The 25,635-nt window shown below is 41.0% G+C and overlaps 1 protein-coding gene across 4 annotated transcripts; it reads left to right on the top strand.

Annotated features, from left to right (window-relative positions):
- Positions 1–2,882: 2,882 nt before the first annotated feature.
- itprid1 (ITPR interacting domain containing 1) lies at positions 2,883–25,326 on the top strand. Of its 4 annotated transcripts, none has more exons than XM_035741667.2 (16): positions 2,883–2,994; positions 3,090–3,263; positions 8,671–8,716; positions 8,994–9,034; positions 11,177–11,230; positions 12,944–12,992; positions 14,023–14,100; positions 14,365–14,567; positions 14,986–15,494; positions 15,684–15,744; positions 19,275–19,387; positions 19,613–21,382; positions 22,237–22,364; positions 22,646–22,757; positions 23,038–23,340; positions 23,496–25,326. In XM_035741667.2, the coding sequence occupies exons 2-16, from the start codon at positions 3,143–3,145 to the stop codon at positions 23,541–23,543; spliced, it is 3,636 nt and encodes a 1,211-aa protein (XP_035597560.1). In that variant the 5' UTR covers positions 2,883–2,994; positions 3,090–3,142; the 3' UTR covers positions 23,544–25,326. The 4 variants fall into 4 exon arrangements, with proteins under 4 accessions (XP_035597560.1, XP_035597561.1, XP_035597559.1 ...); XM_035741668.2 differs by having other exon boundaries at positions 2,884–2,994; positions 3,129–3,263; positions 23,038–23,361; XM_035741666.2 differs by having other exon boundaries at positions 2,885–2,994; positions 3,129–3,263.
- Positions 25,327–25,635: the final 309 nt, after the last annotated feature.

Raw genomic sequence — 25,635 nt, 5'->3', positions numbered from 1 at the left:
TATTCAATATTCATGCCAATATTCTAAAATCTGCATAAAAACAAAACATGCATTTTCCCACCAGAGATGTTTTCATCAAATTGACTTGTTGCAGATTACAAGCGAGTGTGCCCACTCCGATATTGGCATGTGCTCTCTAGTCAACAGCGCCCAGATACAGTATATGTATCCAGTTACTGTTTCTGGTTGCTGTTGGCTGGACACTGTATAGTGTCCAGAATACTGAGCCAGTTACAGTAAGATAAACCACCAAATGGTATTTGAATCATGCGATAAAAAGGAAATCATTGAAATTGTCATATAAATTGATAACATTCATATTTTCTTTCTTCTAAAAAAAATATTATTTTTATTTGTCAAACTGCAGCCAAGCATCGATGATCATGTCACCAGAATAAGACCTTCGATATGTCTTGGAAAGGAGCATCAAGCTCATCACTTCTGTAGCACAGTTGGTAGAGCATGGCGCTTGTAACGCCAGGATAGTGGGTTCGATTCCCGGGACCACCCATACGTAGAATGTATGCACACATGACTGTAAGTCGCTTTGGATAAAAGCGTCTGCTAAATGGCATATATTATTATTATTATTACTTTCACCACTCTGTGACGTTTATCATAATTGTTTAATCTGTAGCCTAATAAACTGCATTCTTTCCTGACCAATCGTAGTGGGAGGACCACACAACATGTCATGGCATGACTCCAAGTTATTATATCAACATTTGCGCATAAATGCGTTTCCACCTACATTTCTTGGATAATTCATTTTACCGACACAAAAAGATCACACCTTGTCTAGTATATTTTCTTTTATCAACATTTGGAACATTGTCATGAACGTTTACAGAAAAATGTTATGTTTCTATCGGGCATGTCATGAAAGTTTACAGAAAAATGTTATGTTTCTATCAGGCATGTCATGAAAGTTTACAGAAAAATGTTATGTTTCTATCAGGCATGTCATGAAAGTTTACAGAAAAATGTTATGTTTCTATCGGGCATGTCATGAAAGTTTACAGAAAAATGTTATGTTTCTATCAGGCATGTCATGAAAGTTTACAGAAAAATGTTATGTTTCTATCAGGCATGTCATGAAAGTTTACAGAAAAATGTTATGTTTCTATCGGGCATGTCATGAAAGTTTACAGAAAAATGTTATGTTTCTATCAGGCATGTCATGAAAGTTTACAGAAAAATGTTATGTTTCTATCGGGCATGTCATGAAAGTTTACAGAAAAATGTTATGTTTCTATCAGGCATGTCATGAAAGTTTACAGAAAAATGTTATGTTTCTATCAGGCATGTCATGGACGTTTACAGAAAAATGTTATGTTTCTATCAGGCATGTCATGGACGTTTACAGAAAAATGTTATGTTTCTATCAGGCATTTCATGAAAGTTTACAGAAAAATGTTGTTTCTATCAGGCATGTCATGAAAGTTTACAGAAAAATGTTATGTTTCTATCAGGCATGTCATGAAAGTTTACAGAAAAATGTTATGTTTCTATCAGGCATGTCATGGACGTTTACAGAAAAATGTTATGTTTCTATCAGGCATGTCATGAACGTTTACAGAAAAATGTTATGTTTCTATCAGGCATGTCATGAACGTTTACAGCTTATAAAGGTTGGATGGAAACCTGGTTAGTGTCAGTGTTGATTTAACCCTGGATAATATGCTGTGCACACACACTGAATCCAACACACTGGAACCAACAAGGGAGTCACTTTGGTCTTTTATTCTAGGCCTTAGTTTTTCCTTGTCGGACCAGTATGCAGCAAATATCAATTTCCTCTTGAATGATTTTCAGTGTCACGTAGGTCCTAAGATGTGCCTTGTCAGAAAATGTACCGAGGATTAAATCGAGTTCCTATTTGCATGTGACTTTTATTTGAGAAACCAAATTGAACTGTAGCTTGTAATGTATAGCATACAATTATGCAAAGTACAAACTGCGGACAACAGGGACTGTTGTCATCAGTGCACTGAGTTTGAATGCAGTGAGGGCCACGGATACATCATGTAAGTCTTTTCATTCAAAGGGGAGTCCTTTCATTCCAATGAACCATGATGTGCAGTTTTGTTCTGCACCGTTTTACTATTTCCTGATTGGTCATCTATTTGGACTGTCACGGTTTGAATGAAATTGAGCTATCATTTTTATAGGTACTATAAACTTTATGAAGACCTAGGGTATATTTAGTATTCTGTTAACCATAGTAGGGACTTAGCCAACACTGTGTCAGCCAATTTATTTTCCAGAGTTTTTGCTAGATGTGTCTTGGTTGAAGGATGTGAGTCCAGCCTACGTTATGAATGTCAGCGGTGTTTTGGACATTTTTGCAAGTGTTGGATTTCAAATATAATCTCCTCTTAGTAACTAAAATGTTGAAAAAGTGTATTGAAACATGATAATCCACATGGAGTATAAATTACTTTAAGTGGAAGTGACTGGCATTACAAAAGCCCCAAATCCTCCTGGAATATGTCTTGAAATGAGTCTGTTTCATGTATCAAGTATTTGCCAATGCAGTTTACAGTTCACAGTGTCCAGAATACTGACCCAGTTACAGTAAGAGAAACCACCATATGGTATTTGAACCATGCAATAAAAATGAAATCATTGAAATTGTCATATAAATTGATAACATACATATAATATGATTTTCTTTCTTCTATAGAAGTGACTGAGGCTTTTGACTATCACCTATAGCTTACGCCAGAAAATAGACCATCCAGTCGGACTGATTGACTTCTACTTCCTGCTGGGAATAGAAGGGGGAGGTTGAACTTGAGATAGAGTTCCTGAAAAAGCACATCCCTTTGGCAGGAGCTGCTCGTAACCGATAAACACTGGGACAGGAAACGGTGAAAGCATTTAAATAAGCCAGCAGGAAACAATATTTCTGTGTGTGTCAGAGAAGCAGGGGTGAGCTGTGATGTGTTCGCTGTTGAAGTTTTGACATCATTTGCATCTCTTCCATGACTGGTATGTTTACTAGTGTAGATAGTGTAGCCTGGATGCCTGGGTGCAACCCGATCCTGTGGTGTTTGCTTGAGCCTCATGTTGCAGTGGATTTTCAGGTTGACTGACGGACGGTGTTGTCTGGTTCTGATCTTAAGAGAGAGTCACCAGGATGGCAGCTGAAGGGGCCACAGAGAAGAGAGCCAACTTGGTGGCATCTAAAGTAATGTGGAGTAACAGGGATGACATACCTATGTCAGCACCAGAACGGTCACATGGCAGTGACAGAGCTGGTAAGACCTCTTTCCTATTGTCTATTGTTCTGTGGATTGCAGATTTTCAATTTGAGGAATGTGACACTGTTAAGAAAACTGTGCGATATTAGAGACTGTAGATTACATTTTTGGAACTGTCTAGAATCTCTATATCTATGTATTTGACTCAGACCTCGGCAGAAAATACCAGCTTTTTAAATACTAAATGTAGTCGAATATATTTTATATAGAGTTTCAACTAAAATGCAACTATTTTCTTTGATATTCAAATAAATGTCTAAAAATATATATATATATATTTGAAGGTAAACTAAAAAAGTATTTATTTGATGGCTGACAAATATTTCAAGAAGAACCAAAAAGTACAATAGTTAGTTGAATTAGTCGAAATATATGATCATAACCACATGTTTTGGAGAGCTCTTAGATAGGAATCTTAATATAGCCTATAGGCTATAGCCTAGAATTAATTTCATGAGGGAGATGGAATCACCTCAACATTAGAGTAGACCACTTTTGCAGCTTCAAAATGACAAACAAATATATTTTCATAATGAGTGAGACATAAGGTAATTCAATAACACTTGCCATAAAATTCTTATAAAAGTATAGTATCTTTGCGATCAGGGCCTGCCACACTGCAGCCTAGGATTGTCCAGGAATGGTTCCACGAACATGACAGTGAATTCAGCTTCCTGCAGTGGCCTGCCCAGTCACCACATCTCAATCCAATTGAGCCTGTGTGGGATGAAATGGAATGAGCTATTCTGAGTAGAGATCCACTAACAGCCAACTTGATACAACAGTGGAAAACATTGAAGTCAACATGGGCTAGCACCCCTGTGGAACGCTTTCGACACCTTGTAGAGTCCATGCCCAGACAAATTGAGGCTGTTTTGAGGGCAAAATATTTGGAAGGTGTTCCTAATGTTTTGTACAACCAGTGAAGACAAAGAACCTTGAGGGTTCTATCCCTACCCCAGAGTTTAATGGGAATTTTTGAAAACAACCACTAACAAGAGCTAACCCAGTCACATCAAACTCTGAAATGACAGCTAACATTCACTTTTAATTTGTTTCAGCTATTTCGCATTGATATTTATATCCATATGAATAATGTTGCTGTATGATTTCATCTGGTCAGAACAATGGCTAGCTGACATCCGACACGGCTCTCTCTGGTGGGGGAAGATCTAATTCATATTTTATTAACATTGTTGTTGAGGTCTGAGTGGCAAACAGCAAGGTTCATACAAACCCGTACTGTTGCAAACTAAATGCTATCTGGAAGAAAGAGGACATTCTGTCTTTAATAAAAGCATCCACTCTTAGATAAAAAGGGGTTCTATATAGAACAGGGGTCTCCAACCTTTTCTAGCATGGGAGCTACTTACAAAAAATTAACCTGGCAAGCTACACATTTTTTTCTAGCTTTCAAAGAGGTACATTCTTCTCTTCTCCTCACCCTTTGCAACTCTTCCCTGCTGTCCTTAATGTACAAGAGAAAGTAGTGCACTGTTTTCTGTCAATATACCTGGTAAAATAATGGTTCATAAACAACTCTGAGGGCCCTATAAAATCAGAAATTTCCCCCCAAATAATGTGTTATATTTTCCCAAATTATGTTTTCAGTTACATTTATCCTGGATTTAGGTTTTTCAATCTTAAAATTGCAATTGTTCATTGAGAAACAACGAAATTGGATGTTCTAAGTCCATGTCAATGCTTAAATCACATAATACATTTTATTTTTAGGTCTGGAAGAAGGTCTGGAACAAATTTGGATTTTGAGAGTAATTCCCCTTTAATTGCGCATCTGGCCCTTTAATTGTGCATCTAGCAAGTGAGGAATGTGCATCTATTGTGCCGGTCTAGTGATGGTTCTGTAATGCTGCTGCTCGTTTCATGGCAAAGTATGCAAATAACAAATAATAGATACAAATGATATACTTACTCATGATATACTTCTGCCAGGGAAGCCTACTTTGCAGTTAACATTTGGGGAAAGTATTTCTGTCGACCCACAAGACCGCTTATAATATAAACTGGCTACACACAGAGTGATAGACAAATGAACGCACCACACAGATGGGCAATATTGCTGGAAATTAACTGGCAGACTTGGCTATTTAAGTCAATAGTGGCTAACCAGTGGTGGGATATTGTCAATGTTGAGTTGATAGAGCCCAACGGTGGAGATGTCATAATACCCATAAAACCTAGAGGTCAAACAGGGAAATGGTTCCAATCGTTTTTCCACCATTCATTTTTCCCATAGGGGATTTTTAGAAACACTTAAAATAAGGGCTGTGTTTCTCGAAGGTTTACCCTGGCGGGACGTTTTGATAACTATGTAAATCTCTCTCGGACAAGGTGACTTTCATCAATATATTGAGCTCTATTTACTCTCAGATTCAAAAAGGCTAATGAGCATCAACTTGGATATAATGCAAAACTACAAATCCCTGCAAGCCATCTCGAACTGACACATTTGCTAACAGGTATTGTGACAAATTAAAACTTGTGCAAGAGAGTTCACAGAATTGTCCATTTAAACAAATGTAGCCAATTTATTTATTACTACATTTAGCTCAAATTAAATAGTTCAACCAGAGATTCTTACCTTTGCCATCTATTTGGCGGTCTTGTCCAGATCATCATCATGGTATTTGTAGTTCTTTATGATAGCCATTTTTTTTTTTAGGGGGGTAAATACAGGGATTATATTGATAAAAGTAACCTTGTCCTAGAGAGATTACATGAACTAGAGAGACTACATGAAACACAGCCCTTATTTTAAGTGTTTCTAAATAACCCTATGGGACCACCATTGGGCCCTTGAGCAAGTCCCTTCAAATAATAAAAACAATTAAAAAAATACACAACATGCTCTCCATCCAAGACACATTGTTGTTTGCTGTAACTAATGGACTGTATTGTACTGGAAAGTCAGTCACTGTTGACATAGGCCATCATTTAAGTAAAGAGATGCCTCCCTGGACACCAAGTTTCAAGTTTTTAATGTCTCATGCACAAGTACAGTGAAATTCCTTTCTTGCAAGCTTTTATCCCAACAATGTGGCAAACAATATCACTATAGTGCTATAAAGTAAAGTAGGACAAACAATATCACTATAGTGCTATAAAGTAAAGTAGAACAAACAATATCACTATAGTGCTATAAAGTAAAGTAGGACAAACAATATCACTATAGTGCTATAAAGTAAAGTAGAACAAACAATATCACTATAGTGCTATAAAGTAAAGTAGAACAAACAATATCACTATAGTGCTATAAAGTAAAGTAGAACAAACAATATCACTATAGTGCTATAAAAAGTAAAGTAGGACAAACAATATCACTATAGTGCTATAAAGTAAAGTAGAACAAACAATATCACTATAGTGCTATAAAGTAAAGTAGAACAAACAATATCACTATAGTGCTATAAAGTAAAGTAGGACAAACAATATCACTATAGTGCTATAAAGTAAAGTAGGACAAACAATATCACTATAGTGCTATAAAGTAAAGTAGGACAAACAATATCACTATAGTGCTAAAGCAAATAGAACAAAAATATCAAAGTAGGACAAACAATATCACTATAGTGCTATAAAGTAAAGTAGACAAACAATATCACTATAGTGCTATAAAGTAAAGTAGAACAAACAATATCACTATAGTGCTATAAAGTAAAGTAGAACAAACAATATCACTATAGTGCTATAAAGAACAAACAATATCAAAGTAGAACAAACAATATCACTATAGTGCTATAAAGAACAAACAATATCAAAGTAGGACAAACAATATCACTATAGTGCTATAAAGTAAAGTAGGACAAACAATATCACTATAGTGCTATAAAGTAAAGTAGAACAAACAATATCACTATAGTGCTATAAAGTAAAGTAGAACAAACAATATCACTATAGTGCTATAAAGTAAAGTAGGACAAACAATATCACTATAGTGCTATAAAGTGCTATAAAGTAGGACAAACAATATCACTATAGTGCTATAAAGTAAAGTAGAACAAACAATATCACTATAGTGCTATATAAAGAACAAACAATATCAAAGTAGGACAAACAATATCACTATAGTGCTATAAAGTAAAGTAGAACAAACAATATCACTATAGTGCTATAAAGTAAAGTAGAACAAACAATATCACTATAGTGCTATAAAGTAAAGTAGAACAAACAATATCACTATAGTGCTATAAAGTAAAGTAGAACAAACAATATCACTATAGTGCTATAAAGTAAAGTAGGACAAACAATATCACTATAGTGCTATAAAGTAAAGTAGAACAAACAATATCACTATAGTGCTATAAAGTAAAGTAGAACAAACAATATCACTATAGTGCTATAAAGTAAAGTAGAACAAACAATATCACTATAGTGCTATAAAGTAAAGTAGGACAAACAATATCACTATAGTGCTATAAAGTAAAGTAGAACAAACAATATCACTATAGTGCTATAAAGTAAAGTAGAACAAACAATATCACTATAGTGCTATAAAGTAAAGTAGAACAAACAATATCACTATAGTGCTATAAAGTAAAGTAGAACAAACAATATCACTATAGTGCTATAAAGTAAAGTAGAACAAACAATATCACTATAGTGCTATAAAGTAAAGTAGAACAAACAATATCACTATAGTGCTATAAAGTAAAGTAGAACAAACAATATCACTATAGTGCTATAAAGTAAAGTAGAACAAACAATATCACTATAGTGCTATAAAGTAAAGTAGAACAAACAATATCACTATAGTGCTATAAAGTAAAGTAGAACAAACAATATCACTATAGTGCTATAAAGTAAAGTAGAACAAAAAGACAAGACATAGAAATAAGAAGAACATGACAAAGTAAGCTATATACCAGTGCATATTTCCAAACTATGTTTGCATATAATGCCAATCAATTCTAAAAAAGTATAATGGTATTCTTTTGTCCATTGTTTAACTGTGTATTAAATGATATTCATAGCTAAAAATATGACTATTTTATTAAAAGTAGTTGCTACAAGGCCACAGGAAAATGTTTAGGGATGGGGGTGCTGCATATTTTTTGTCGACCCCCTAATTTATCAGCACCCCTACTTCACGAGGCTATGAATAGCCATAATTCATAAAAGGCACCATGCAGGGTTCTATATGGAACCATTTTGGTTCAGTGAAGAAGAACCTCTAGGATTCTGATCAAAGAACCCTATAAAAGCGTTCCGTTCAGAACTTTTAGGGGTTCCATATATGAAGCAAGCGACAGAACCCTTTTTGGTTCGATAAGGAACCTTTTTTTCTAAGAGTCTACTTATCCCAGGTATGATTTCACATCCTATAAAAAACTGAAGAATGTTTCTTGGATGAGTCTTGATGTGTGTTTCCATGCCTTTTGTACAGGAATCTGTAGACAGAACAATGTCCAGCAGTGGCTTAGAAGTCATGAGTGAGTATTAGGAAGTCTACTTACACGTGACAGATGTTTTGCTTTGTTGATGGAAAATATCTAGAATTCATTCCCACCAATATATACATAGTGGACCTTGAATTAATAGATTTGTATTTATAATAGAGTTTATTGAACAGTGTTCATTTGCAGATAACTGATTGGGATTTCATAGCTCACTCCTTGCCTGTTTATTTTCCACATCTTTGTGTGCTGTTTGGGTTGGTGTGAGCCTCCTGACTACCCCTCCTAAATAGCGCTTGACGTTTACTTGCAGGGCGGATGCAAAACCAGACCACACCAGGGAAGCTGCAGCAGGTACGGCACATAGACATTTACTTTGATTTACTGAAGTTTAATACCAAGAAGGTTCATCTAAAAATGTTTGAGTCATTTCTCATGAGTCATTTGTTGTTAGTGCTGGTACAGTGGTAGTTCAATCTGAAGTGTAGTTGCTCGTTGTGGTTATTTTGCTGACACTTCAAGTTAACACATTGAAGTACATTCAATATTAGCCATAGACCAGTGGTTACTGAAAGATGTTTGGATTTAAGTCAAGTTTAAACTTGAGCTTGACATACTACCAGTTGAGCTAGATTGAAACTGTTGGAAAATGTGTGTAAGAAATGTTACACGACAATACACAAGTCATTACAAAACCAATCAACTCATCCTGTAATGTAAAGGTTACAAATCAAGCCTTAGTATAACAGAGATGATATATGGAAATGTGTTTGTATACGTAACTTGGAATTGTCATATTCACCATACATGGGTGTTATCTCTGGGTAATGAAGAGGCTGTGTAGCTAGAAAGGCAGAGACTCGGCAAGGCAGATAGATTCAAACCACATGCAAACTAGGCCCGTGAAAACCATGGGAACGACAACTTGTTATAACCATAACGACACAAGGCGAGACCCAGATGCAGACACGGGAGGCAGGTGGTTTGAGGGCTGATATTTATTATAGTCCAAGGGGTCAGCAAAAGGCAGGTCAAGAGTTCATAACCAGGGCAGAGTCCAAAACAGTACAGGGCTGCAAGTAGACTGGTCAGGCAGATGGTCACAGAGTCAGAACAAGAAAACCAGAGACTTGGCAACCCACTGGTTGACTTGGCAAACAAGATGAACTGGCACAGACAGACAGAAAACACAGGTATAAATACACAGGGGATAAGTGGGAAGATGGGCGACACCTGGAGGGGGTGGAGACAAGCACAAGGACAGGTGAAACAGATCAGGGTGTGACAATAACTCTGTGCTGTAACCAACCAGCCCCTAAACATCCATTAAATGTCCTTTACTGTTGGTCTTAGCCATCACTGGTTTATTATGTCACACAAAACAAGAATGCTGTTGTTGATTCCTTTATCACTTTCTTCTTCTGAGGTCATTTGTATCTGTTAGAAGCTGAGTACAGAAATACCAAGTCTGCCTCTTTTGTCAGACTTGATATTTCAAGAATCAGACGGTGATGTTTGTTATCTCGTTCTGTGTTTGTGCTCTGTCTAATCTCTATTTCACAGTAAGGGTGTCCCCCAAATGGCACCCAATTTCCTAAGGGCCCTAGTCGAAAGTAAACTGAACAAAAATCTAAATGCAACATGCAACAATTTCAACGATTTTACTGAGTTACAGTTCATATAAGGAAACCAGTCAATTGAAATAAATTCATTAGGCCCTAATCTATGGATTTCACATGACTGGTCAGGGGCGCAGCCATAGGCCCACCGACTTGGAAGCCAGGCCCACCCAATGGGGAGCCAGGCCCACCCAATGGGGAGCCAGGCCCAGCCACTCAGAATGTTTTTTTTCCCCCACAAAAGGGCTTTATTACAGACAGAAATACTCCTCAGTTTCCGGTTGGCTGGTCTCAGACGATCCCACAGGTGAAGAAGCCAGATGTGGAGGTTCTGGGCTGGTGCGGTTACACGTGGTCTGCGGTTGTGAGGCCAGTTGGACATACTGCCAAATTCTCTAAAATTACGTTGGAGGAGGCTTATGGTAGAGAAATTAACATTCAATTCTCTGGTGGACATTCCTGTAGTCAGCAGGACAATTGCACGCTACCTTAACTTTAGACATCTGTGGCATTGTGTTGTGTGACAAAACTGCACATTTTAGAGTGGCCTTTTATTGTCCCCAGCACGAGGTGCACCTGTGTAACGATCATGCTGTTTAATCAGCTTCTTGATATGCCACACCTGTCAGGTGGATGGATTATCTTGGCAAAGGAGAAATGCTCACTAACAGGGATGCAAACAAATTTGTGCCCAACATTTTAGAAGAACAAGCTTTTTGTGCAATAGAACATTTCTGGGATCTTTTATTTCAGCTCATGGAACCAACACTTTACATGTTTCTTTTATATTTTTGTTCAGTGTAATATATATAGTATAGTAAAAACACTTTGGTGTTTTCTCTGAATCTCTTCTGTTTTTATGTTTAAAATATTACAGGGCTTTTAAAGAGGAACGGCAGCAGTGAGGATGACTTAGCGTTGGGCATCGAAGGTAAATAGATCTTTCATCTTGTAGTCGTTTTTAGGGTGACATGAACACCAGGTAGAGCCGAGGACAGAGGAGTAAGTTAAAAACAGGTTATGTGGTTTTAAACCATCACAATGATTTATCCACTGTGTGCTCAGAGGAACATTTTAGCTGTCTGAGAGTGGGTACACAATGAGAAAAATGTTGCTGAGGGCTGGTGTATTTAGGCGAGGGGGTAAAATATTGGCAGAGGAGAGGTGGTGTCTGTACTTCTTGCTAATCTCAGGGCTGAGCATCCAGCAGTAGACAGAGGGAGGGACAGTTAAGACCAGGATGAAAGCCTCAGGGAGACTGGGAGAAGACCATACCAGACCTGGGTTCAAATAGTGGTTGAAAACCTTCAAAATACTTTGAGCGTTTGCTCTAGCCTGCCTGGAATGCCTTGTGTTCTGGTTTTGGGACTGTTCTATTGGTTCATTAAGACAGGCAAGTGCAATCAAGCACGGATAAAGTATTTGAAATGATTAACTAGTATTTGAGCCCAGGTCTGGACTATACACACCTCCCAGGCAGTTCACCCTAAACATGGCTAAGGAAAATCACGCTGCTTAGCTTTGGCAAACACCACAGCAAATCTATACACACACAGCTAGGATCTGATGCTCACCAGTCCTCACTGACACCTACTGGGGGCTGTGTGTGTGTGTGTGTGAGTGCCCGTATCCATGTACAGTAGCATTACTTCCACAGTGAGACAGTAAAGGAAGAGGAGAAGCAGAAGGAGACAGGATGTCTTAGAAGGGACAGCCAAGGACATTTGGCATGAACCACTGTATTTTCCTCAGAGACAGAGAGCACAGGAAGAACCTGTCCTTACAGAGAGGACAGGGGGTCAATTCCAGACACTGACCCAAGGTGAGATTGGTCAAGACTGTCCACTATCTCCTCCCAGGACCGGCTACTCAAGATATTAAAGGGATTGGCTACTTAGAAAGGCCAGTCAACCAAAAGGGACTGCTGTCCTAAACCCTAAGGAAAGATTGACCACCCCACAGACTAATTTATCTCCTCCAAGGAACTGCCAGTGTACTCAACAGAAAGGTAAGTCAACTGAAAAGAATGCTACCCCAAACTCCGACGTTAGATGGGAATATACAGTTCAGTACCCCTTGGCCTTGAAAAGCACCACCTTATCTGTGGATCAGGAGACCTGGTTACGTAACACCAAATGACATGGCACTTTAGGGAGTCAGCTCGGAACAGAACCCAATGGAATGGCATGCATCATCACCAACTTTCCAAACACTCATTTTAGAACTCCTCTTCAGATGGAAGAACTTTGCGGAACGAGACCTGATAGAAAATAAGAGTTGGATGTTGGAATCTTGGAGACGTTCTTGGACAAAAAAAGGTTCCGTGTAATGAAATAAAATAAAGCTTCGGCCGGCAGCACAGACCACTTTGTCCCTGTCACCATGCCAGGGTAAAATGGAGTCCCAACCTTGAATAGAGGTGGAGAGGACAGCCAAGAGAAAACACTGACTGAAAGAACACTAATGCCTAATATAGCTACTAAACAGAGCCATCCCAGAGACAGGATGTGCTGAATTAGCATTTGCGACTAGCAGAGACACAGTGGATAACTAGCTCGTTGTCATTCATTGCAAGATATTCCAAATATTCAGCCTTGTTTGCTTTCAGGTCTAGATGATTTGTTATTTTTTTTCTCTTCCTCAGCATCTTTATATGGTAAACAGGGAGTGAGGACCGTCCAGGAATTTCTGAGGTAAGGAACTTTCCCTCTCTACTGTCCTGTCGGCTGGTCGCTGTCAAACTTTTGGCGTTTTGAAATGAATTGCAACCGAGGGTCTATACATGGCGAGATTACACATCCATGTATAAATAATTTGCGTCTCTCACATTTGATGTGATGTTATCCAATATATAACTTGCATATATGATTACTATGGATAACTTACTATGCATAAATTAGTTAATGTTTTATTGACCCCATAAAAATACTACCATTTCTCTCAAAGTGAGGTTAGATTGATGTGATCCAAAATGAAATATGTTTAAACTCTGAACACCCTCACCCAGGGCTAATTTTCAGTCACTTGTCATTAACTGACTTGTAGTGAAGGGAGCTGGCTTGATTGACAGTTGTTGTCATAAGTTATGGATAATGTTCACATGATACATGCCCACCTGCCAGTGACTCCTATTTACCATGCAAATATAAGAGACTCACCTGACCTTCACAGAAACAGATGGGATCCATCCCGAATGACACCCTATTCCCTATACAGTGCACTGCTTTTGACCAGGGACTATATGGCACTATGTCGGGAATAGGGTGCCATTTGGGACGCAGACATGGATGAAGGGATGGTTTGCATGAAACAAGAGTGATGACATAGAAATAGATATGACACGACGAGGAGGAGAATAATATGACATTATTGTTGCGTAGTGTACAGTAGAGACAACTCTAAACGGGGTTTAGATGAAGGAATTTGTGTGTGGAGATGACAGTGTGATTTGGAGACCAGTGTTAATACAGATTATTGTTCCATTCTGTAATGGTGCATTGTAGTATTATGCAGAAAAGCGTTCTATCATGTCTTTGTCTGTAGAAGGATGAGTGGCTAGCTTGTATGGAGACACAAGAATCGGAGACTGTTTGCAGCGGTGTTCTATCATGTCTTCACCTTTGGAAGAATAAATGGCTAAAGGAACACATACCTAAGATATGAGTCTAGATTCAGAGACGGTTGTCCTTCTATGATCATGTCTGTGTCTCCGTCATGGTCCAGGAGTTCCAGGTCCAGCCCAGTTCTCACCAGGTGGAACAGCTTGACCTCCGCCTTCTCAGCACAGTCGGCTCCACTCAGGTTAGTCATGTCGCCAACTCCAGGCGCTCTTTTGTTAACCAGTATTTATCCTAATTGAAGCGGTAAGGATCTGAGGCTGGATTGCAATTGCAACATACGATGCGATAACTGCCGTGAGGTGATGTACGTTTACAGAAAGTGTGCATCCCTCCGTGCGTGCATGCTTGTGTGTGTGCGCGTGCGTTTGCATGCCTGCCTGCGTGTGTGTTTGTGTCTGCAAGCACATGTGAATTTATGAGTGTGTGCATTTGTGTGTTATCCCAGTGTAATGGATGTGCTGAATCTGTGGAGTGATGACCCAGAGGAGGTCCTACTAGATCTGGGCTTCGGCTGTGACGAGCCTGACATCTCTGGACGGATCCCAGCCCGCTTCATCAACAACCAGTCCAGCGCCCGGGGAATCAACATCCAGGTGTTCCTGGACGCCCAGAAGAACCGCATGGACATAGAGAACCCTGATGTCAGCAGTAAGTGATGTTACACTGTAAATGTACTACTCAGACATTCTGTCATATGCTCTTAAAACACTGAAAACATACTGTAGTTACCTTGACATGCTGTCATTCTCTTCATACACTTGACAAATACTGTACTGTAGTTATGTAATGTGCTGTAATATGATGTTTAAGCTAGCCACATACATGTTCTATCTCCAGGAACCTTGGCAACTACTGGCATGAACATGGTCATGGGATTCTTTTTGTGCTTTGTGTTGAAACTGTTGTATTTCCAGTGTCCTCTCTGTCTCTGGTGAGAACACTGTGCATTTATTCCACCGGTCCTATAAGAATGATAACATGGTTAGCTGGTTTGCCAACTTTGCATCTGTCAACCACAGATAAATGTTAACAATCTCCTTCTCTCACCTCACTCACTCACTCACAGATAGGTTCAGGCAGTTGGAGGTGCTGCAGCAGGTTACCACTGCGTTCTCATCCCTGGTCGGTGGTGCGTCTACAGACTCCCTCTCCGAGAGCGGAGTTCCAGCTTTAGCTTCAGCCGAGGCCAGGGAGAAGAGGAAGAGGATGGGCATGCTGCTCCGCCGGGTCTCCAGAAAAACCCTCAGCCAGACCCAAATCCAGACCCAGGACTCCCAGGACACAAACCCAACTCCCCACAGTCCCGTAGCCCACTTACAGCAGCCCCTGGCCGGCCCCCCTGACAGGCGGACCCATCTGAAACGAGCCAGACAGGGCCTGGCTGAGAGTATATGTCTGACCCCACTGGTAGAGGAGCAAGGCCTAGCCTCGGAAGCACCAGAGCCCCACTCGGTCCCCCAGGAGGGTGCGCTCAGGCTGGAGGTGGGGAAGGAGTATCCACCCCTGATCTCCAGTGGTATTCCAACCAGAAAGAAAAGTCCTGGGGAGGCCAGGGAGTCGTTTGAGATGGAGGAGGTAAATATCAGTGTCACTTCAAGTTAAAAAATACTGGTGGTTTAACGTTTGTGGAAAGGGGTATAATATACTGAAATGTCTTGAATTACCTCTTGCATTATATTGCTTCATCTTCCAGATTAAACGGTGTAACTGTAGTTGTACTACATATGTATATTGAGCTATATTATTTGTTTTCTTTCATGTCAGATCCAGAGCTTTGATGAGGGCAGTATTTCTGGGAGCTACATGGGAGCATCCGACACCACAGGTATGGGCACCACTGTTTTAACACTCACATTTCTTCAGTCCATTTTCCTGGTTTCTATAGTTCTTCTCAGTGGTTTATGCGAGGTTTACAATGAAGATCTTAGACAGTAGCTTGTCTTTCATTAGTGTATATTTCAAAGAGCGCTAATGACATGGAAAGTATTCCCCTTGCCTTGCTGTTAAGTGTTAAAAAGTAACCTACTAAAACAGTCCTCTAGCTTTGTAAACACAATTCTCTCTCTCGACCAGATAAAAGCTCTCTTTATCCAATGTCTAGGTTTATTTTTAAACTCTATTGGCCCTGACTCTGATGCCAGTTTGTTCCATACTGAAGGTAGAGAAATCTCCTATGGTGAAGAAATGCAAATATACTGTAGCAATTAGACTGCCATCATTTTCATAAGGGGTTTTAAAACATGATGCCAGCCAGCAGTGGTGGTTGGCGCCGTTTAACGTCAGGGAGATGTCATTTTTTTGAGCATGGCCTTATTTCTATTACAGGATATTGGATGACTGTCATTCATATTCCATTTACCCAGCTCAATGTAACATCGATAGGTTTAGGCTACTACCTGGTATTCCAGGCTGTATCACATCCGGCTGTGATTGGGAGTCCCATCGGGCGGCGCTCAACTGGCCCAGCGTCGTCTGGATTTGTCCGGAGTAGGCCGTCATTTTAAATAAGAATTTGTTCTTAACTGACTTGCCTAGTTAAATAAAGGTTAAATTAAATACTCAAATGTTCCCTATACCCATCATGAGGTTGCAACAACCTAGCCTACAAATGAAAGTTTATAATGTGCACCGGTTGAGAGACAAATCGGAGTAATCAAGGTGGATACATTCAATATGGCCTTGCACACTTTTGTCTGCAAATAGCTAAACTGGAGTGTAGTCATTAGTCAAAACAGTTGTAAAACTTAGTTTCTATTGGACAAATTCAGGTAGAACCCCCCCCCCCACCACCTCCTGCCGTTTTAAGAAATGTTTTGCAACAGAATCGGAGGAAGGAATTCACCCCTGTTCATCAGAGCACACAGTTCACTTTCATAGCAGCCACATACAGCATCATCATCACTTTTCTCATTGCATTATTCCTTCTCGCATCTACCAGCTCCTCTCCACTCACATTTTTCCCTTCAGTACACAACAGCTGTCTGACCAGGCACAAAAACCTCTCCAAGCCAAACCTTCATACCACAACCTACATTGTCACCATACTAACGTTATAGTCAACAGACAAGAACTAACGCGTTAGTTAACCAACAATCCAATTCATGTGTACAATCATGCAGTACAGCCATGCAGTACAGCAAGTAGTTTAGCAGTTACACCGGTGACCCCCTGGTGGCAATACATTTATAAAAGTGAAAGCTTACCTTGACTTGGAAGAGTTTCAGTGTTGGATAGCCTTAGCCAGCTAGCTAACATAAACAGCATTCCTCTGAGTCAGGTTGTTGAGTAAGCTAAATTAGCTGCATTAGCTAAGTATGTGGAAGGAAAACAAAGAAGAGGAAAATAAATATACCATGAAATATACAGTGCCTTGCAAAAGTATTCATCCCCGTTGGTGTTTTTCCTATTTTGTTGCATTACAACCTGTAATTTTAAATAGATGTTTATTTGGATTTCATGTAATGGACATACAAAATAGTCCAAATTGGTGAAGTGAAATAAAAAAAAAAACAGGGAAGTGGTACGTGCATATGTTTTCACCCCCTTTGCTATGAAGCCCCTAAATGAGATTTGTTGCAACCAATTACCTGCATAAGTCGCATAACTAGTTAGATTGCACACAGGTGGACTTTAAGTGTCACATGATCTCAGTATATAAACACCTGTTCTGAAAGGCCCCAGAGTATGCAATACCACTAAGCAAGCAGCACCATGAAGACCAATGAGCTCTCCAAACAGGTCAGGGACAAAGTTGTGGAGAAGTACAGATCAGGGTTGGGTTATAAAAAATATATATCAGAAACTTTGAACATCCCACGGAGCATCATTAAATCCATTATTAAACAATTTGTGGCACCACAACAAACCTGCCAAGAGAGGGCCACCCACAAACTCAAGGACCAGGCAAGGAGGGCGTTAATCAGAGGCAACCAAAAGATCAAAGATAACCCTGAAGGAGCTGTAAAGCTTCACAGCAGAGATAGGAGTATCTGTCCAAAGGACCACTTTTAAGCCATACACTCCAGAGCTGGGCATTGCGGAAGAGTGGTCAGAAAAAATCCATTCCTTAAAGAAAAAAAAACAAGTGAACACATTTGGTGTTTGCTAAAAGGCATGTGGGAGACTCTTCAACCATATAGAAGAAGTTACACTGGTCAGATGAGACTAAAATGTAGCTTTTTGGCCATCAAGGAAAATGCTGTGTCTGGCGCAAACCCAACACCTCACATCACCCCGAGAACAACATCCCCACAGTGAATCATGGTGGTGGCAGCATCATGCTGAGGGGATGTTTTTCATCGGCAGGGACTGGAATGATGGATTGCACTAAATACAGGGACATTTTGAGGGAAACCTATTTGTCTTCCAGAGATTTGAGATGGACGGAGGTTCACCTTTCAGCAGGACAATTACCCTAAGCATACTGCTAAAGCAACACTCGTAGTTTTAGGGGAAGCATTTATTTTTGCCTTGAAGAATAGGAAAAAATCCCAGTGGCTAGATGTGCCAAGCTTATACAGACATAACCCAAGAGACTTTCAGCTGTAATTGCTGCAAAAGGTGGCTCTACAAAGTATTGACTTTGATACAACCCCCCCAAACATTTATTTTAATTCCAGGTTGTAAGTCTACAAAATAGAAAAAGGGCCAAGGTGGGTGAATACTTTCGCAAGCCACTGTAGCTCTCTCTCTCTCTCTCTCTGTTCTGCTTCTCCTTAATTTTTGAAGAAATTAGCTATGGTCTTTCTCTCTCTGAGTCACCTACTCACCACACTTAGCTGTAGCTTATGCTTTCAGTACTAGACTCACTATCTGATCCTTTGATTGAATGGACAAGATGTTAGTTCATACTACAAGAGCTCTCATAGGCTGGAGGACGTCCTCCGGAAGTCGCTCGAATTACTGTGGAAGTATTTGGAAGGGTGTGAGAACCATGAGCCTCCTAGGTTTTGTATTGAAGTCAATGTGCCCAGAGGAGGAGGAAAAATAGCTGTCCTCCGGCTACACCAGGGTGCTGTTGAGGCTACTGTAGACCTGTTTATTGCAAAACCATATGTTTTAATCAGTTATTTGGTGACGTGAATATATTTAGTATAGTTTTATCTAAAAAGGATAATTAAAAAAAATGTTTTTCTGAAATTCAGTGAGTATTTAACTGAATAAGCAAATTGTCATACCTTTTAGTTGATTCACCAGGCAAAGGTGAAGTTCTGTTTATTGCCCCGGGTCATAGTTCTCCTTTATACTTCAGATGATGAGTCTGATTGAAGGATATGATTAAAGTGATGTAATTTTCCATGAACTCTTTCTTTCTGTCCCTCTCTCCCCTCCCTCTCTCTTCCCTTCTCTCTGTAGCAGTGTGTGTGATGAGGACTAACAGCTGCCAGTCTGACAGCAGTGGTTTCCTGGAAGAGCCCTTCATCCCGTCCATTACCCAGCATCCCTCACCTGGACCCGAGCTCATGAAGGTTACACGGAGAACATTCTAGAAGTGCAACAATCTAGGCGTGTTACTTTTAGTTAGTTCTACTGACTTACTTAAACTTACTTTAAGTTATTGCTACTAACTTATATACTTCACCAGCCCAAAATATTAAAATATATTATTGAATTGATATTCTGTCTATTTCATGGTGCACAATTTAAGAGGTCATTCATTAATTTAAACTGACAGTGTTTGGTTGTTGTTTAAGGCTTTGTCGGGAATATCTGGAGGCAGCACTGACAGCCAGATCACTGTAAAAGGAGCTTCACCCCCCTCGTCCCCCCCATCCACTTCCCTGGACCCTTTCCCTCCTTCCCTCTCCACGTGCCACCCAAGACCCGAGTCTCCTCTATACAGACCAGAGACAACAAGCCCTACAGAGGAGACACCCAGACACCAGGATTCCCCCACACCCCACTCCCTCCTCTCTGATGCCTTGGAGATGACTAACTCTGCGTTTGGAGCCAGGCCAAGCCTAATGGAAAACACTGTCACTGAGGAAGATGGATTCTCTTCGGCCTGCTGTGCACCTTGTCATAAGCCAGACTCTCCGTTACGGCACGTTATTATTATCATGAAAACAGATAGAGAAACAGAACACTTTACTCTGGAATCAGAGGAAGCTGATCCAATAGGAGGAGAGGAAAAGGCCATAGCGGAACAAAGTGGTAATGTTCAGACAGGAACAGAGGCTGTTGGTGATCAGGACACCGATTGTTATGGGTCACATGAAGGCTCTCTGATGGACTCTGTGGCTCTGGTGCAGATGAAGAAAGAGATGAAGATGGAAGTAGAGATTAGTTCTGGTTTGGAAGGTCCAGTGTTGGGTCCTGTCGCTGTTCCTGAGGTGGTGGATCAAGGCTCTGAGACTGGATCTGTTTGTCAGGACCGGTCCTCTGAAGATCCTCTATTAGGATCTGACCCTAACCTCTCAGCAGTGCTAAGCCCTGCCTCCCCTCTCCCCCCAGCAGAACCTCTCTCTGCCTCCTGTCTCCCCACAGCAGAGCTTCTCTCTGCCTCCTCTCCCCCCCCAGTGCACTGGGAAACAGGTGGCTCTGAGATTTCAGAGGCATCCTCAAGCTTGGTTGTCCAAGAGCCTGTCCCACCACTAAATCAACCAACAAACCCATCAACAGACCTACCTCCAGGCCCAGCTTTAACCTCACCTTCGGAGCAAGTGTCACTTCCATCCCCAGCCTCTTCCCCACCACCATCTCCGTCCCCAGCCTCATGCCCACACCAACCTCCAGCCTCAGCTTTTCTGGCAGCATCCAACTCATCTCCAACACAATCCCATTCCCCAATCCCAAACCATTCTCTATCAGCCCTAACCACAACACCAATCCTATCCTCAATTCCAAACTCACCATCAGCCCATTCCTTAACCGTAGCGCCATCTCAAGCCCCAACCCCACTCGTCCCCCACAGTGGTGCTTTCAGGTCAGGCCGATCTGTGTCTGTCCAGATGCCCTCCTCCCTGCCATCTGTCTCCCACTCTGCCCTCCGGAGAGGTGCTGTCCCCCACACCCCCTCCCCGCTCGGCCCTTCCTTCGAGCCCCTCCCCCTGACTGACCTGATGATCCGGCAGAGGCGGAACTCCTTCTCCCGGAAGGCGTGGTCAGACGCTGATGTCTCCCACTTTGCAGAACACAGAAACACTGCGGTTGCCATGGGAAAGGCAGACATGACACCTGAGACGATATCCCTCCCGTCCCCCTGCCCCTCCCCCTCCATGTCCTCGTCCAATCGGTGGCTGTCTCGCGACGGTTCACGAAGATCCGGAAGTTTCCAGATGAAGTCCACCTCCTTGGACACTGGGCTGTGGCAGGAGGAAGTGGGGGAAGAAGTGGGGGATGAGGATAGACGGTGGGAACGAGCCCTGTTCTCTGGGCTTTCCTGCTGCTGCTCCTGTGATAACCGCTGTCGCTGCTGTTCTCAGAACAATTGCCACAAACCGTCCTCCGTTTCAGCTTTCCCTGTAAGTAACACACACAATTCAGTTACGCGCTCTTGTCAAACCCTAAATTGATTCACACAGGATGATATCTGAAAAAAAAAAGACTAAATGATAATGCAGCCTCACTCATCAAAATGTCTGCAACAAGTGCCCTTTTCTATGGCTACATCCGATCATTAAAATAGTTATTTAATTCCTTATCTGTATATTTATAGAATATTAGATAAGGAGGCATTGAGGCACATCACATGTGTTTTTCCTGTTGACACGATGAACAAATCCTCTTTGCATGTTAGAATCTTTATTGGCCCTTCTAAAGATGGTGGTTTGGTTTCATATGCAGCAGTGGTCATTTGCATGTGAATGCCTGTTTTGCGTGATGAGCAGCAGTAGAGGAGGAAGTTCACCACTCTCTCTCGCTCTGGCTCTTTAGTGGCCTCAAGCACAGCTCACTTCTAATAAAAGAACACTATATGAAAGGTCCTATTCACCAAGAATGGTCAATAGGATTGGGGTTGCTACTTGAGTCTTTAGTAGACCCCTTTCTGTCTCTCACGTAATGCCGGTTTTATGAGGATGACCACCATTGTGCTCTGATGGAAATGATGTGTTGAGTAGGCTACCGTAAACAGCTGAATTTGATACTTCTGAGAACAGAACATCTACACTATGGCCTTCATATTTGTATTGAGCCCATTTGGTTGTTCTGATTGGCTTAATAGTCAACCTCTTCGAGCTAACCACTGCCACTGCAATTTCGCTAATAGGCAAAAACAGACCTTTCCTCCCTTGTGCGCTGATTCACTGTACAGTATTCCTGACGTTGTGTTGTCTCTATCCTCTCATGATATTTTTCTGTATAATCCTCTGTGCAGTATTCACTGGATGAGCTGGAGGGGATGATGCACTGTATGAGGAAGTTCCGCTGCGTCCTGACAGACATCGAGGAACAGCTGTCAGAAGACCAGGCCTCGGTGTACAGCTCACTCTCTGACACTGACAGGTAGTTAATACCCCCTCTAGCGGACGCTTTAGGCTACTTCACCTCACCCATATCATCCCATTTAGAGTGAGCATTGAGCAGGCTTGGGTATAACGAGGACAGTTTGAGACGGATGTTTTTAGTGTTATGTTTATGCTGCAGGGTTGGAGTCAGTTCCATGTCATGACTTAATTGAAATGTGACTGAACTCAACCCTGTTTTGTTGGCTTATGATTTCGATTTGACATACTATGGTGTCACCTTTTTGTGTCCTCTGTGTCCCTACCCCTGTCCTGTCTCAGAGAAGAAGTGCGAGACGTCTTGGAGCTGAGGAAAGCTGTGAAACGGGAAGCTGGAGAGTTGGAACTGCAGCTCACCGACCTGGTTCATCGCTATGACGACAGCTTCAAAATGGTAGGTTACAGACACACCCCTGACTGTGGATTATATTGATGAGAAATGAAAACATTGGCTACGGTTTTCTACTTTGACTCAGAACTATATCTCCCTTTACACTTTCCTTCTATTACAGCAGTTCGTAAAAATGTGTTATTGTGTACTACATTTGATAGAAACTAGAGATCGGGATCAATATCCAAAGGAATAAGCATTTCAAAGCCACGACAGCATAAATGGGCATAAAAACAAATGTCTGAGAACTGATAGTGAATTGTGATGTTGTTCGGTTCCATAGAAGATGCACAGACTACTCGATGAACAATCTCACCTCTACACCCAGCTAAGGCTCCTGCCCCTGATCCCCACAACCACATCCACCCCTGGTTCTGCCTCCTCCAGGAGCATGGCCACTCAGTGCTGCCTGCTGCCCTGGCTGCCTTTGACGGACATGTCCAGGCCACGCCCCTCATCGCAGGCCACCTGGGATTTGGAGTCCAGATCAGCTCTGCCAGATTCAGGTTCTATGGGCCAGAGGCTAAAACATGGTTCTACAGGCACCAAGCCAGACAAACTGGACATTGTGGGTTTCATCCAGAGAGTAAGGGACCTTTGACCCCTGGTACATACACAACCACATATCAAAATGTAGTTTCAGGTTTATTGGATGAAAATACAAAAATGTGTTGACTGCGTATTGCTTTACATTTTTGTCTTGATAATGACATGTTGTCACATCTCTTTACTGTTTTTCAGCTGAAGGAGTCCATACGCCACTCTGTCAATACTGACTCACTGGAGTAAAAGAGAGATGGAGGAGCCCTGACTGACAGATCTAGGCCAGGATTCAATCATAAGCGTCTCATAGGGCAGCGTACAATACAGGCGACAAAAGGCATTTTCCTTGACGTTTGCAGAGATGGCTTTCATGGTAAACGCTGTGCATGTCGGCTCAGACGTAAATGACCTTTGAAAAGTCTTCTAATAGTGCTCTGCTCTGTAACACGCCTTCGCGTGAATACCAGACCCTATACCCTCTAAACTTGACTGAACAAAACACTGCCTGTGTCCTCACCCACCCGTGGATTGTTTTTCTGTCTTACAGATGCAGCTTCTGCTGTAGCTTACTGAAGATGATCTGCTGTCTAAGTTAGTGTCCAATCAACCTGGACTCGGGTAGATGTAACATGATAAATGTAAATCTGTCTCCCTCCATTTAGTATGATATGTTAGGTGTGGTAAGGTATGTATTTCTTTGTGGATGTCCATCATCCATTATGTTATGAATAACAATTCATATGATATGTTACGATTAGCTTTTTGTACAATATGTCACGATTGCGATTTAAGTATGTCACAAATTCCAGTTTGATGTGGCTAACCCTAACATTAGTTAAGTAGCTTACGTTAACTAGGCAAAGGGTTAGCTAACATGCTAAGTAGTTGCAAAAAGTAGTATGTTTCAAAATAGCTAATTAGCCTAAATGCTCAAGTTGTCCGTGATGAGATCTGAAGATGCAACCTTAGAGATGCTAGAAGTTTGCATTATATGTCCACCTATCCACCCCGACCCACCACCCTCCCTTTGTTTTTGCCTCATGTAACCTTACCAAACATACCATATCATATTAATTTGAGTGTCCTGGATTTACGTTGACTATGTCTAGTCTATGAAACCAGGCTGGTGTAATCAATGGATTCCATTACTACCAAAGTAGTCCAGTGTCCACATGATGAATAAAGAGCATGAATGCAGGAAATCATGTGTGCTGTATCTATAACGTGCCAATGCATAACATACTGTACAAAGAGTTTGTGTATTGTCATTCCCTACGTATCAACAACAGCATTCGTCTCAACTAAGGATGTGTTCTCATTCCTTACTGTTACATGAAGTCTTCTACTGTTACCTACCTGCATCAATGCTCTGGGTAAGACAGATCCCCATCCACATGAGATCCATGCAGTATGTGTATGCTATAGAGAGGAGCTCCTCTCTGTCACCCCCCGCTCTGGGTTATGTCCTTATTAGCACAGGCGGTGGTCTAGCTCACGTCTCCTGTCTCTTCAGACCCCAATTAGCAGCTGTGTAGTACCAGCCTGTGAGCCTGATGCATTTCATGACCCCCTCCACTGGTGCTCCCAACTTAAATGTAAGAGAACCACATGCCATTTAGGAACACAAGAAAATAAGTATGTTTTATTGCGATACAGCCTACTGTATATAGAGCCCCACAGTGGAAGTGTCATAATACCCATAAACCTAAAGGTCAAACAGGGAGTCACCTTGTCCTAGAGAGATTTAGATGGTTATCAAAATGCCACGCCAGGGTAAGCCTACACAACACAGCTCTTATTTTAAGTGTTTGTAAAATCCCCTACAGGAAAAAGGAATGGTGGAAAAACAATTACAACCATTTCCTTGTTTGACTGCTAGATTTTATGGGTATTATGACTCATACTGTGGTACTCTATTGGGCCGAAGAATTCTTGTTACTTTTGAAGCAAATGTTGTGCCCTAGAAAGTAATATGTACATTAGTTTATAATAAAATGTTAATAAAGTCATTTGTGGAATATTATGTTTACACATTGTGTAAAAGCACTATTTTCTATTGAGATGGATTCCATAGAAAATTGCACACTTTCTCTTTAAAAAGGTCAGGTTTGTGATGGCATTTGTCATTCAACATGGTGCTTTCAAGACAACTGGGAGGAAAAACTAAGTCTAATCATGACGTCAGAGCTCTGGAAAGTAAGTATGGTAGCTGCAGCCCAATAGAACCCCATAGTGGAGGTGTCAAAATACCCATAAAACATAGTGGTCAAACAGGTAAATGGTTTCAATCATTTTTCCACCGTTCATTATTTAATGTTAATTTCTCTACCATAAGACG

This window comes from Oncorhynchus keta, chromosome 28 (genome assembly GCF_023373465.1).
Source record: "Oncorhynchus keta strain PuntledgeMale-10-30-2019 chromosome 28, Oket_V2, whole genome shotgun sequence".
NCBI lineage: Eukaryota > Metazoa > Chordata > Actinopteri > Salmoniformes > Salmonidae > Oncorhynchus > Oncorhynchus keta.
Note: the sequence above shows the minus strand (reverse complement) of the source record. Positions and strands in the feature narration are given on the sequence as shown.